Raw genomic sequence first — 15352 nt, forward strand, 5'->3', positions numbered from 1 at the left:
AGAATTTTATGCCATACAATGTGATAAATTTTATGAAAAGTTCAAAAATGCATGGTACCACACTGTATGCTCTGTGTGTGCACATGTGTGTAGGAATAGAAATCTACATATTAAAATGTACAGAAACCAGGAAAAGAAAGACCATGACTGTTGGAAGGAGAGAGGGAAATAGGACTATGGAGATTTCCATTTCATGCGTAATACTTCACCTTTAAGACAAATCTGAAGCCAAAAAAGCTTTTTTTGTGAACTTCTTGTGCTGATTTATTTTTGAGATAGTTATGATGATATGAAGCACATACTGTAAATTCCTCTCTGTAGATATTTAATCCTATTGCTTTTAAATAAGTTATATTTTTAATAGAATCTATCTGAATATGTTACATTTTGAATATATAGGAAATATCATCAAAAATGCCAATGAGCTCAAAATTCCAAATATACTGAAAGTTATACTGTGAAAATACTTCTTCCCATCTCTGTCCTCAACATTTTGGTTCCTCCCCAGGAGATTACCAGGTATTACTAACTTCTTGTTTATTTCTCTGTAATCAAGCAGTTACATCTTCTTTACCCCTTTCTTTTTACAGAAATAGTAGCTTACTTTTCACTCTTTTCTGTACCTTGCTTACATCTTGGAAAGCATTTTGTGTCAGTATAAAAAACACATGCGGCTCATGTTTTCCTCCTCTGTCCTTCTGAATGTCATTGCGTGGTATTTCATTATACCCATGGACCACACTTGATTTAAGCCCTGGTGACTCAGATGGTAAAGAATCTGCTTGCAATAAGGGAGACTCAGGTTCGATCCCTGGGTCGAGAAGATCCCCTGGAGAAGGGAATGGCAACTCACTCCAGCACTCTTGCCTGGAGAATCCCACAGGATTGCAAAGGGTCAGACATGTCTGAGCGACTAACACACACAACCATTTTTTAAGGTTTTTGTCATTGCAAATAATGACAATTATTTGACATTAATTCATGTCATTGCAATAAATGACATTGCAATAAACACCCTCAAACAAATGTCTTTTCACACAGATGTAAGCATCTATAGGATAACTCATACAAGTGGAATCGCTGACCCAACGTGCGTATACATTTAAAACGTTGTCAGACGTTGCTCTGTTGCTCCAGAAGGGTTGTGCCAATTTATATGCCTACTGGCACTTTAAAAGAATGTTTCCTCACTCCTCCTCCAGTACTTTTTGATATGGATGTAGTTTTCATTTGCACTTAGTGTGAGACTGAACATATATTTTAATGACTGAAAGTATTCTTAAATTTAACTTTTTGTGAACTGGCTTATTCTTCTCTTATTTGTTCTTTTCTTATTGATTCACAGCATCACCGATTCAGTGAACACAAGTGAGCAAACTCCGGGAGACAGTGAAGAACAGAAAAGCCTGGCATGCTGCAGTCCATGGGGTCCCAAACAGTCAGACATGACACAGCGACTAAAAAACAACCTACTTGATAGGACTACAGTGAGAATTTCTTTATGTATTTGGCCACACTGTGCAGCATGTGGGATCTTAGTTCCCTGACCAGCGGTCAAACCAGTACCCCCTGCACTGTGAGCATGGAGGCTTAACCACTGGACAGCCAGGAAAGTCCTCACAAGTGCTCTTAAGTAAAATTAGATCTTTGACTTTGTGTTGAAGGTATTTTTCCCCCAGTTTGTCCTTTGACTTTGCATATGGTAGATTTCTGTCCCAAAAAAAAGTATTAAAAATTGGGAATACTCTGGCAGTCCAGTGGTTAGGACTCCACGCTGTCACTGCTGAGGGACCAGATTCGATCCCTGATCAGAGAACTGAAATCCCGCAAGCCGTGTCAGAGGCTACAAAAAGGAAAACAATTAAAAATTGTTATGTATATTTCCAGTTTGTTATGGCCTTTGGGTTTTGTGTAACATTTAGGAAAATCTTATAATCCAAAGTTATTTTTAAATTCCTTTTTTTTTTTCTAGCTATTGTTTAGTTGCTAACTCTTTGGGACCCCATGAACTATAGCCTGCAAGGCTCCTCTGTCCATGGGATTTCCCAGACAAGAATACTGGAGTGGGTTGCCATTTCCTTCTCCAGGGGATCTGCACAACCCAGAGATCAAACCAGGGTCTCCCGCTTGGCAGGTGATTCTGAGCCACCAGGGGAGCCCTTTTTTTGAATACTTATTAAAAAAATTAGGATTTTCTCTATTGGGAATTTATCTTGATGTGAGCTGTGAGATATATTCAACTTGTCATTCTCCATATAGCTACACAGTTATCCCACATGATTTCTTGAATAATCCATCTTTTCCCCCTTTAATTTGAAAAATTACCTTTATCATATGGTAAAATTTCAACTTATCTATTTCTAGATTTCTAATTTGATGCTTTGATATATCTATTCCTCCTCCAGTACCACTCTGTTTTTATAATTATTCTCCTACTCTGTCTCAGAGAGGATCCCTTCTGAATTTCATCAGTAGTCTATAGGACCCACTACGGAGCCCCAGGAACAAGGGCCTTACCTGGTCCAGGGTCATATAACTTAGGCATAACAGGAAAGCGGATGGTCACTGGAAACTTGGCCACTGAGGAGTTGGACTCCAGACTCACTGGAGGGAGAAATAAGGTCAGAGTTGTGTACTGCGTGTGGGTCACTCCCTATGCTGCCCAGGAAGCCAACGAGATGGGGGAATGAGAGATTGGTGGGAGGAGATTGAGGACAGCGTAGAGGCTATGGCATTTGAGCTTCTGAAATCACTGTGTGTCCCTGGGGCAACCCACTGACTGTCTCTGAAACTCACATTTCTTCCCCGTGCGGCTCTGTAGGGTGAAGTGGGCTTGGAATCAGAGGGGTGGGTTAAGTTTGACTTTGTTATTTATTATCTGAAATACCTTGCGTAAATCATTCATCTCCTTCACCATCTACAAAACCAGGAAAACTCTACCTGCCTCATTTGACCTCTCAGGGTCATTCTGTGATAAGAACCATTTGAACACCTGAAGATGGAGGGAACTCTCTCCCTAGTCTGTGTTCCTGGGAAATCTGTCCCACAGTTCATTTTGTGTGTGTGTGGGTGTCCTGAGAATGCATCCTGTGGAGCTGCTCAAAATGGGAAACAGTGCCTTTAATTCATCCAGAAAGAAATTGGGGCTGCACTTAGTGTCAGCAATTATTCTCCCAGGAATTCTGGGCCTGGGATGGGAGGAGGAAGACAAAGCTTCTGCCTTTCCCACTGCAGGTTTCCTCACACCCCACTTTCCGGTTAGTGCCCAGGACAAGACGCTGGGGCACAGACTGCACCCTCTCTACTGCAGCTGAAATCTTCAGCTCTGCTTGCTGCCGAGAATGAGGAACAGAGCTGGGCACACAGCAAGAACGATCTGCCTTCATGGAGAGATGAGAGGGCATTTGCCTGTCCTGTGGGGTCAATGGCAATGGGCGGATATTACTGGATACAGTAATTGGAAAGTTCAGTGTTTAGAGTTAGAAATAGAAGCCAGGGAGGCAGGCTTCTGGGAGGAGGAAGACTCTGAGGGCTGGTGGTGTTTTTCTGGGTCCCTAAGCATTTTGTCATCCAAGGAGAGGCTCTCACCCACATCCACCCTGGGGTGCTGGTACTCTGTGCTGGTGTATGTCACGTGCTGGAGGATGAAATTCAAAACCGTCCGGCTACTGGTCAAAATGGTCAGCTCCTTCTGGCCTCTGCCCTGCACCACAGTGTCTGGGGTGTCAGCGAGGGTGTTCAGTGTCCCCAGAGAAGCTTTCAGGGTGACCTAGGGTGGATGAGACACCAAGACTAAATGCAAAGAACAGCACATACCCAGGATGGCCAGCAGGGGGCAGAGCACATAAGGTTGAGAGGATAGACAGTGCCCCTGAAATTTAGGGTCTGTCTCTGCAGGAGTTACTGCCTCAGCTTCAGTAAGGAAGAATCTAGACCTAAGACTTGGTGTGTTCAGGGGACACTTCTGAAACATTCTTAACTCTTGCCATGCAGGATACCATGTTTTTTTTTTAACTAGTTTATTTTTATTGTAATTAAGTATTTTTGCCTGCGCTGGGTCTTTGTTGCTGGGCGTGGGCTTTCTCCAGGTACAGCAAGTGGGGGCTACTCTTCGACGCTGTGGGTGGGCTTCTCACTGCAGTGGCTTCTCTTGTTGTGGAGCACGGGCTCAGTGGTGCACAGGGCTTAGCTGCCCCGTGGCATGTGGGGGTCTTCCCAGACCAGGATCAAACCAGTGTCCCTGTATTGCAAGGCAGATTCTTAACTACTGGGCCACCAGGGAAGCCTCAGGATACCATCCTTAAAGATTTCTTCCTACCCCTGCTGGCAGCTCCTTGAATTCCGCTTGCTAATTCCTCCTCATCCATCAGACCTCCAAAGAGAGTTTTTCAGGGCTTGGTTCTGAATCCTTTTCCCTTCTTTATCTTTTCCCTTCCTAACTTTTCTCATTTCAGTTGGGTTATTCCAAATTCTAAAAGATGATGCTGTGAAAGTGCTGCACTCAATATGCCAGCAAATTTGGAAAACTCAGCAGTGGCCACAGGACTGGAAAAGGTCAGTTTTCATTCCAATCCCAAAGAAAGGCAATGCCAAAGAATGCTCAAACTACCGCACAATTGCACTCATCTCACACACTAGTAAAGTACTGCTCAAAATTCTCCAAGCCAGGCTTCAATAGTACGTGAACTGTGAACTTCCAGATGTTCAAGCTGGTTTTAGAAAAGGCAGAGGAACCAGAAATCAAATTGCCACCATCCACTGGATCATGGAAAAAAGCAAGAGAGTTCCAGAAAAACATCTATTTCTGCTTTATTGACAATGCCAAAGCCTTTGACTGTGTGGATCACAATAAACTATGGAAAATTATGAAAGAGAGGGGAATATCAGACCATCTGACCTGCCTCTTGAGAAACCTGTTTGCAGCTCAGGAAACAACAGTTAGAATTAGACATGGAACAGCAGACTGGTTCCAAATAGGAAAAGGAGTACGTCAAGGCTGTATATTGTCACCCTGCTTATTTAACTTCTATGCAGAGTACATCATGAGAAACGCTGGACTGGAAGAAGCACAAGCTTGAATCAAGATTGCCGAGAGAAATATCAATATCCTCAGATATGCAGCTGACACCACCCTTATGGCAGAAAGTGAAGAGGAGCTAAAGAGCCTCTTGATGAAGGTGAAAGAGAAGAGTGAAAAAGTTGGCTTAAGGCTCAACATTCAGAAAACTAAGATCATGGCCTCTGGTCTCATCACTTCATGGCAAATAGATGGGGAAACAGTGAAAACAATGGCTGACTTCTTTGGTGGGGGCTCCAAAATCACTGCAGATGGTGATTGCAGCCATGAAATTAAAAGATGCTTACTCCTTGGAAGAAAAGTTATGACCAACCTAGACAGCATATTAAAAAGCAGAGGCATTACTTTGCCAACAAAGGCCCATCTAGTCAAGGCTATGGTTTTTCCAGTGGTCATGTATGGGTGTAAGAGTTGGACTGTAAAGAAAGCTGAGCACCGAAGAGTCAATGCTTTTGAACTGAGGTGTTGGAGAAGACTCTTGAGAGTCCCTTGGACTGCAAGGAGATCCAACGAGTCCATCCTAAAGGAGATCAGTCCTGGGTGTTCATTGGAAGGACTGATGTTGAAGCTGAAACTCCAATACTTTGGGCACCTGATGTGAAGAACTGACATTTGAAAAGACCCTGATACTGGAAAAGATTGAGGGCAAGGAGGAAAAGGGGATGACAGAGGATGAGATGGTTGGATGGCATCACTGACTCAATGGACATGAGTGTGAGTAAACTCTGGGAGTTGGTGATGGGAGGCCTGGGTGCTGCAGTCTGTGGGGTCACAGAGAGTTGGACACGACTGAGCGACTGAACTGAACTGAACTGACCCTTTCTCACCAGAGGTGTTGGCTTTAATGCCATTCATATGCTGATGCTTTGAAGATGCACATTGTAGTTCCTATCTCTCTGAGATCCAGCTGCCTGGCTGATTGCTCTGCTAGGAAGTTTCATGATCTTCAAAACTTGAACTAATGATTGTTTTCAATAAACCTGTTTTCCACCCCATCCATGGTTTTCCCTACCTTGTGAATAGTACCTTTACCCACTCAGCTGTTCAAGTCCCCAACAGAAGTCACTCCTGTCCTGCTGTTTCCCCGACACCTGCGGTTTCCCTGACACCTGCAATCTATGAGTGAGTCCTGTTGAGTCCACTTTCAACATGTAGCTAAAATCCATTTGCTTCTCTTCATCCCCACTGCTATTCTCTTCCTTTGCCTCCTTGTTTTCTGCAACAGCCAGTTATCTTTAGGAAAAGTAACCTAGATAACTTATATGCAGAGTACATTATGTGAAATGCCAAGCTGGATGAAGCTCAAGCTGGTATCAAGATTGCCAGGAGAAATATCAACAGCCTCTGATATGCAGATGACACCACCCTAATGGCAGAAAGTGAAGAGGAATTAAAGAGCCTCTTGATGAAAGTGAAAGAGGAGAGTGAAAAAGCTGGCTTAAAACTCAACATTCAAAAGATGAAGATCATGGCATCCGATCCCATCCCTTCATGGCAAATAAAAGGGGAAATAATGGAAACAGTGACAGATTTTATTTTCTTGTGCTCCAAAATCACTGCAGATGGTGACTGCAGCCATTAAATTAAAAGACGCTTGCTCCTTGGAAGAAAAGTTATGACAGATCTAGACAGCATATGAAAAGGCAGAGACATCACTTTACCTACAAAGGTCTGTATTTTCAAAGCTATCGTTTTTCCATAGTAATGTATGGATGTGAGAGTTGGACTGTAAAGAATGCTGAATGCTGAAGAATTGATGCTTTTGAACTGTGGTGTTGGAGAAGACTCTTGAGAGTCCCTTGGACTGCAAGGAGATCCAACCAGTCCATCCTAAAGGAAATCAGTCCTGAATATTCATTGGAAGGACTGATGCTGAAGATGACGCTCCAATACTTTGGCCACCTGATGTGAAGAGCCAAGTCATTGGAAAAGACCCTGATGCTGGGAAAGATTGAAGGCAGGAGGAGAAGGGGACGACAGAGGAAGAGATGGTTGGATTGCATCATCGACTCAATAGACATGAGTTCAAGCAAACTCTGGGAGATAGTGAAGAACAGGGAAGCCTGGCGTGCTGAGGTCCACAGGGTCACAAAAAGTGGGACATGACTGAGCCACTGCTCAACAGCAACCTGGATAATGTCATTCCTGCTGAAAATGCTTTAGTCAATCAACAGATACTCTGAGATCCAAACTACAGGTGCTGGGAAAAGAGCAGACTGACTTCCTGCCTTCAAAAAGCTCACGTTCTAGTGGGGAAGAGTGGCAATAAGCACATCATGACACATATAAAGTACTTCGGGTATGATAAGAGCCATGGAGAAAGTGACACAGTAGAAAGCGACGAAGGTGGGGGAGGGAGGAGGGAGGTGAGGGTACTTGGGAGCGAGGTGGGCAGAGGTGTCCTGTGGAGAACAGAGCAGCTCCATCACCGCCCATTCCGGCCTCTGCCTGGGAAAACTAAAACTACACTTCCCAGACTCCTTTTCAGTTAGGGTTCTGGATGCAATTTGCATCCCACCCCTCAGACATACTTGCAGAGACCTTAATTTGGAGCTATGTTAAGCAGCGAAAGAAGGACAGGCCACAGAGCATCCACCTTGCTGGTGCTGACCCAAACAGAGGCAACACAGCCCAGCTGTGGCAGCAGCTTCCCCTTGAGCTGAAGCCAGCAGGAGCCTTGGTGGTCACTTCTTTGGAAGTCCCCCCTGGAACTTCAACCACCCCATGGCTGGAAAACTCATGACTTCTATAGGTACCCTTCCCCCACTCCCCACCACGGATTCATGTCTTATACTTAATCAGGATAGAGGTTCTGTCAAAATCTGAGACCAGCCACCACTGGGGGAAGAAAGCATAGGTAGTGAGCCGAGGACAGGATGCCAAGAGCTAAAGGAAGCTGGGAAGGGGACTCTTGCCTTATAGATGGGAGCATCTGGTCCTTCAAACTGGAGACCTGGAGGACACAATGAAAAGGACAATCAACACCATTTGAGAGGATGCCCTCACCTCCTGTCCGACTCCTACATGTCCCTCCAGAGTCACCTCAAGTGTCACCTACCCAGAGTGTTTGCTGGCCACCCCCCCTTCCCAGGGCTCCATTAGATGGTGTCCCATGGTCCTCCTCAAACTCTGGTGGTGCTAAAGCCTCTGCTGCCCACCATCAGTTTTGGATGGGTGCTGTGAATTAATCCAGTCCCTTCCAGATATCTCTGATACTGAAGGGAAGAAAGCGATAGATGAATAGTGAATCATCCATATATGAGTTTCCCTAAATAGTCAAATTCAGAGAGACAGAAAATAGAATGGTGGTTGCCAGGGGCTGAGGGGGAAAAGGGAGTTAATGTTAAATGGATACAGAGTTTCTGTTGGGAAGGTGAAACGTTCTAGAGATTGATGCTCACTGGAGAACAATGTAAATATACTTAATGCCACAGAACTGGACACTTAAAAATGGGTAAAATGGTAAATTTTATGTTATGTGTATTTACCCACAATAAAAGAAAAAGAACTATACGAAATGGCAAATCCTTTTTAAGTGACTATTCAGACACACTAGCAATTTATCCCAAATGTTTTTTACTTTAGCATCTACCTCTGTTCTTATAATAGGACTAATTCAAGTTCTAATTCAAACATATCCTCCCTATGTGCTCTTAGATAACTTACTAAACTCATCTGTGAAGTTGGCAAAATAATATTTGCCTCACAGAGAAGTGATGCTGAGCTAACTAGAAGAGTGTGTAAAAACCACTCGTGGAGGGGAGTTTTAACTGGCATAGACATCCTTTTCCTATGCACTCCGTGGAGACGGGCTCATGCTTTGATGCTGGAGGACACCAAGCAGTCCATTACGCCCTAAGGTTCCTCAAGGCACCTAGGTTTCCGTCCTCTTCTATGTTATCTCAGATCCCCATGGAGGTCACGGCTACTAAGGGTGATTTCCAGTGATGGAAAGAGTGAGACCAACATTAAATGCAATCATGTCAAGCTTGGTGCATTGTGCTGGATACACAGCATGGATGACTGTCGCCTTCTGCTCCCACCTTTTGCTTGAGAAGGAAGAAGAAGAAAGTTGTTTCAGTCTTCTGAATGGAGAGGCACCTACCTGGGATGGGAATTGTGTGCAGGGGCATCACTTCCACCCCGTGGATGGGGTACCCAAAGGGGAGGTTGGCCTGAGCCAGCAGGGGCGGTGGGCGAGGCAGCCCTTCTCTGTAGGGAAAGAAAACCATTAGCAGCTGCCTTGACACCTGTCCCTGGTTAGTTCTTAAAGTGATGTCTGTACCCAGAGCTTTGTGCTGCCAATGGGGAGGAATCATTCATAGATGCTCCCAATCTGCCCTCCATTCTCTCACTTCCTTTATTCCTGCTCCTCTCTCCGACCTCTAACTCCACATAGAATTGAAGCAGATTAAAACAAAGCACCTTCAAAATCAAAACCACAACTAGCAGGACTTTCCTGGGGGTAAAGAATCTGCCTGTCAGTGCAGGGGACTCGGATTTAACACCTGGTCCACGTGCCACAGGGCAACGAAGCCCATGTGCTCCAACTACTGATTTCACACTCCCTAGAGCCCATGCCACCACAATAAGAACCCCACACACCGCATGTAGAGAGTAGCCCCACGCACCGCAACTAGAGAAAAACCCCATGTAGAAATGAAGAACCAACAAAGCCAAAGCAAAACAAAACAAAGAAAGGTGAAAGGGAATTCCTTGGTGGTCCACTGGTTAGCGCTCTCAACCTGCCGATGGTCCAGGTTCAACCCCTAGTTGGGGAAATAAATTCCACACGCCACCAAGAATGGCATAATAATAATATGGGCACTCAGCATTTGCAGCTATTATTGAGGTATCATCACCAATGCAATGAACACGAACTTGGGCAAACTTCAGGAGATAGTGAGGGACAGGGAGGCCTGGAGTGCTGCAGTCTATGGGGTCGCAAAGAGTTGGACACGACTATGTGACTGAACAACAAAAATTCCTGAGGCAGCAGGCATCCCAGGCAGTAACAGTGGCACCACCAGGCTCCTTTCCTGGGAACTACACACAGCATCTCCGCATCAAGCTACTGTAGCTTTGGCATCTGTGCTTTATCTCAATTTATTTTGTGCATTCCATTAGCAAGATGTGTCCAGAGGTAATTGTTTCTTTGCTTCACACCATTTCATTTTATGAAAAATTTCATAGAAACTGTCTACATTCAGATAGCAAGGGAAACTTGTATATGTATAGAAGGATATTGTTGTTGTTTAGCCCGTAAGTCATGTCTGACTCTTTTGTGACTTCATGGACTGTAGCCCACCAGGCTCCTCTCTCCATGGGATTCTCCAGGCAAGAATACTGGAGTGGGCTGCCATTTCCTTCTCCAGGGGATCTTCCCAACCCAAGGATCCAACCCAGATCTCCTACATTGCAGGCTGATTCTTTACTGTCTGAGCCACCAGGGAAGACTCCTGAGAAGCCAGGGCAGCCCATAGAGAATGGTACCTTTGGTATAAAAGAAATATTCTTAACCACAGATAAGATTCAGAAAGGAGGGGAGAATTAGGAGTAGATAGAAAGAAAACTAAACAAATGAAAGAATGAGACAGTTAATTCCAGGCAAACCGAAACATTACATACAAAAGGAAATGTAAGAAGGGAAATGCAATTATAGTACAACAACCTCAGATAAGCAGATGATACCATCTAATGGCAGAAAGTGAAGAGAAACTACATAGTCTCCTGATGAAGGTGGAAGATCAGAAGAGTGAAAAAGCTGGCTTAGAGCTTAACATTCAATCCCTTGAAGGAGGGCATGGCAACTCACTCCAGTATTCTTGCCTAGAGAATCCCCATGGACAGAAGAGCTGGGTGGGCTACAGTCCATGGGGTCACAAAGAGTCAGACACGACTGAGTGACTAAGCGTGCATGCGCGCGCGCACACACACACACACACTTTTTCCTGTAGTCATATACAGATGTGAGAGTTTGATCATAAAGAAGGCTGAGAGCTGAAGAATTGATTCTTTCAAACTGTGGTGCCAGAGAAGACTGTTGAGAATCTCTTAAACTTCAAGGATGAAACCAGACCAGTCCATCCTAAAGGAAATCAACCCTGAATATTCACTGCAAGGACTGATGCTGAAGCTCCAATACTTTGGTCATCTGATGTGAGGAGCTGACTCACTGGAAAAGACCTTGATGCTTGGAAAGATTGAAGGCAGGAGGAGAAGGGGACGGCAGAGGATGAGATGGTTAGACAGCATCACCGACTTGATGGACACAAATCTAAGCAAACTCTAGGAGATAGTGAAGGCTAGGAGAGCATTCCATGGGGTCACAAAGAGTCTGACATGACTTAGGACTGAACAGCAAACAGCAACAACATGTGGCTTAACTGGGAGTCCTGGTCATTCAGTCATAAAGTGGAAGTATTAAATGTTGAATTAACCAAAAATTATGTGGAGTGTGAGAGTGTACAAGAGGAGAAATCAAGAACTGAAGGGGGCTCTATGTTCATCTACTATAACAAGTAAAATGGATAATGTCTAATGTTGAGAAATTTGGAGTTAACGGTATAAGCTTTTTACTTAGAAATATGGTGGTAATTCCAGAGGAAACAGCTCAAAATGTTAGATGAGAATAGTGGCCTCTGAGGAGTAGGGCTAGGAAGTAGGGAGCAGGGTTGGGCCTTTTAGTATCATTTGCCTTAAAACAGTATACACATATTATTTGACTTTTAAAAAATGCTTTTTAATTAAAAAAAAAAAAAGGAAAAGAAAAGGAGACTCCATACTAGCAGCAAAAGCTAGCAGAGTGTGAAGAAAATTGGGGAACCCCCTTCTGTTCTCACTTTGTCAAACCACATTCTATTACCCTAATTTCATCAAAGACTGCACAGAGGGGAATATTACTGGCAATTATTTGACCACATCCTGAAATGTCTTGGTTTTTTAAAAAAACAGAACAAGGTCTTAGCTGGTGGTCCAGTGGCTAAGACTCCTCATTCCCAAAGCAGGCAAGGCGTCTGGGTTTGATCCCTGGTCAGGGAATGCTGCAACTAAAAAAAAAAAAAAAAAAGAATCCCACGTGTGGCAACTAAGACTCCACGCAGCCAAATAAATAAATATATTTAAAATAAAATAAAAATAAAGCAGAACAAGAACTTAAGTTGGGTTCTCCAGGAAGCAGACGCCGAGCAGCTTTTGAGGACATAGTGTTATTGGCTGACAGTTCTAAGAAGCATGGGCAGAGGCAGGGTGAGGGGAGGAAGCCAACAAAGGTGAGTTATGAGCTGCTGGGGCTGCTGCGGGCAGTTGGGCTCAGGCCTGACCAGAACCCGTCTCAGAGTTCTCCTAACCACGAATGAGAGAGCTGGGGTATTTATCCACTAACTCCCACCCACCATCAACTGCGGGCCACCCCCAGAGCTGTTCATTCCCAACCGCTGCCCGTTTTTGGCCCGCCCCAAGGAGGCCAGCATGCTTCCACAGCAGAGCGGGTCTCAGTGGGAGGGTGCAGGTGTGTGAGATAAAGAACTGTCGGTGTGGAAGGGAAGGTCCATGAGGGCAGAGTGGATGTGCGGGGGATACAGGGAGTGCTGACGCTCTCTGCCTCAGGACTGAAAGGAGCAGAACCTGCCTTTCCTTTGTCCAGGGCTGGTTTCTCAAGAAGGGGCTGGGATGCCCTGTACTGTGTGTCCTTCAAGAGGGAAAAGGGGAGAGAACTGAGGGGGCAGAGGAAGCTGAGTGAGAGGGACCATCCACATTAAACACCCTCCCGTCTAAGGCCCAGGTCGGGAACACCCTTCCCTTGTATGGTCTGAGGGAACACACAAGACAGGATTACTGCTTGCTTTTTCCCACTCTGCTGCTCTTTCGAGCTCCTTTCTTCATTGTGGCCTGGCGTGTGTTTCGTGAAGGGAAGACAGGACCATCAGCAGACAGGGGTCTTCTGTGCTCTTGTCTTCAGTCACTCAGTTGTGTCTGACTCTTTGCAGCCCCATGGACTGCAGCCGGCCAGGCTTCCCTGTGCTCCATCATTTCCCAGAGCTTGCTCAAACTCGTGTCCCCTGAGTCGGTGATGCCATCCAACCATCCCACCCTCTGTCATGCCCTTCTCCTCCTGCCTTCAATCTCTCCCAGCATCAAGGTCTTTTCCAATTAGTCAGCTCTTCTCATCAGGTGGCCAAAGTATTGGAGCTTCAGCTTCAGCATCAGTCCTTCCAATGAATATTCAGGACTGATTTCCTTTAGGATGGACTGGTTGGATCTCCTTGCAGTCCAAGGGACTCTCAAGAGTCTTCTCCAACACCACAGTTCAAAAGCATCAATTCTTCAGCATTCAGCATTCTTTACAGTCCGACTCTCACATCCATACATGACTGCTGGAAAAACCATGGCTTTGACTAAACAGACCTTTGTTGGCAAAGTGATGTCTCTGCTTTTTTTTTTTTTTAAATAGAATATATAGTTTATTATAAAAGTACTTTCTTCAGGAAATACGAAAATATGATTATAAACACAGAGCAAAATCGACCTTGGTGTTGCTCAAGGACATTATTCATTGTGACAGATCAAAAAGAGCACAGTCTGTATAATAGTCCCAAGTGCTGAGAATCAAGAAAGACTCAATAAAAAAAGCATCGTGCTAACAACGTGTCCCTGGCCACGCCACTACCATTTCCACCAGGCTGCAGGTGGATGTGTTCATGTTTTATAGTCCTCTGCAGACCTGGGGCCCAAACTCTGAGATGTAGGTGGATCACCTGGATGTCAATGGAAACTGCTCATTTCCCTCACATCCCGGGATACACATAGGTGGAGCAGAGGAACCTGCACCATTTTTTCCCCAAGCATCTGGAAATGACCCTGATCTGAGAGGTTCAGGGAGGAAGTTACCAGTAGGCGGAAAACATTCTGAAGGCAGGTGTTACCCTTCTGTTCATCTGGTTCATGGATGTCTGGGTTATGACCAGACTGATGGATTCCCTTCTCCTTCTTCTTACTTTTTCGATTCAGGGTAATTAGACTAGAAAATCCCTCTCTAGGCTCTGCTTTGAAGAGAATGGGGTGTTAATCTTTGCTGCCCAGATTGGACTAGGCCTGCTGTTAAGATCTGACATCACTGTAGCATCTGATGATTCAAAATGTGGTTGAGCTGAAGCAGCCCTGAGGTGGTTAAGCTGCTCCAGCTCAGAGCAAAACTCATGCCACTCAACAAAGCAAAACTCATTCAACAAATATATACCCAGCATTGCCAGGCACAGTGCAAGTAGCTGAAGACTACTGGTAGACCCATTATTTGACTTAAAACCTGAAGTGTAAGCTTAGGGGGCATGTTCTAGAAACACATTTTAAAAATCTTTAAAATGATGTTTCTGATGGGTGCACGCACATGTGTTTTGCACAGGGGTGTGAATGTGAGATAGTCTATAGCATCTTGTACTTGGGTTCACTGCTTTAACAAACAAGGAGGAGCCCAGCAGAGGTGGTGAGTAATGCATCAGTGGGCTTAGAGACCCCTAACCTGATGAGCAGCCTTACCTGTCCTGGCATCCCCTAGACCATTCCTCCCCCTGGGCACAGCATGCCGGGGCCCACACTGGTCCCTGAAAGTTTTCCTAATGGATTTCTCTTCACAGGTGCAACCCAGCAGCCATCAGCAGGTGGCAAGGTCACTGGTCCAAGGCCAACTTTGTCCCTTGCTGTGGGAAGGGTGTGTATGCTGGACATGGGGCATGGAAAAAAGAGCCTCCTGAAACCCAGCAGCAAAGAAGAACAAGACTAATTTATCCCACTATCCCATCTAAGGTGGTGCTTTTCAGGCTTCTTCAAGTCATGACACACAGAAATGGATGGCATGGTATTTGGACAACCCTGGGCCACATGCTCATGGCAGGAGACCCGCATGGGAGCTCCAGCACCCAGGGGTCCCACATGCCCCAGCTAATGCTGGGTGAAGGCCACTTGAGAATAAAGGAGCTTGAGATATTGTAGATGACCTGTTCCCTTGGCCAAAGCCCACCTTTAGAACACAGTTCCAGAAGGTGGAAAGATGGACTGCGTGGCTGAAGGTGGGAAGCATTAGCAAATCCCACGCCCAGGCCCTGCTCAAGGCCAATGCAATCAGAATCTTTGTGGGCAGGACCAGGTTTTCTTTTGCAAGTCTCAGCTGATTCTAACATGCCACTAAGGTTGAGAAGCATGGCTCTGTTGTGTTGTTATTGTTATTCAGTTGCTAAGTCATGTCCAACTCTTTGTGACCCCATGGACTATATAGCACAC

At 45.1% G+C, this 15352-nt stretch overlaps 1 protein-coding gene across 1 annotated transcript in view; it reads right to left on the bottom strand.

Moving 5' to 3' along the window:
- Nucleotides 1-15352, bottom strand: part of B4GALNT2 (beta-1,4-N-acetyl-galactosaminyltransferase 2 (SID blood group)) — a 51757-nt gene that overhangs the window by 9276 nt on the left and 27129 nt on the right. The window contains exons 5-8 of the mRNA XM_068977465.1: nt 9183-9289; nt 7993-8030; nt 3589-3769; nt 2518-2604 (exon numbers count right to left, since the gene is read on the bottom strand). Coding sequence (XP_068833566.1) covers nt 2518-2604; nt 3589-3769; nt 7993-8030; nt 9183-9289 — 413 coding nt within the window. The remainder of the gene's footprint in view (nt 1-2517; nt 2605-3588; nt 3770-7992; nt 8031-9182; nt 9290-15352) is intronic.

Source organism: Capricornis sumatraensis, chromosome 8 (genome assembly GCF_032405125.1).
Source record: "Capricornis sumatraensis isolate serow.1 chromosome 8, serow.2, whole genome shotgun sequence".
Taxonomy (NCBI): Eukaryota; Metazoa; Chordata; class Mammalia; order Artiodactyla; family Bovidae; genus Capricornis; species Capricornis sumatraensis.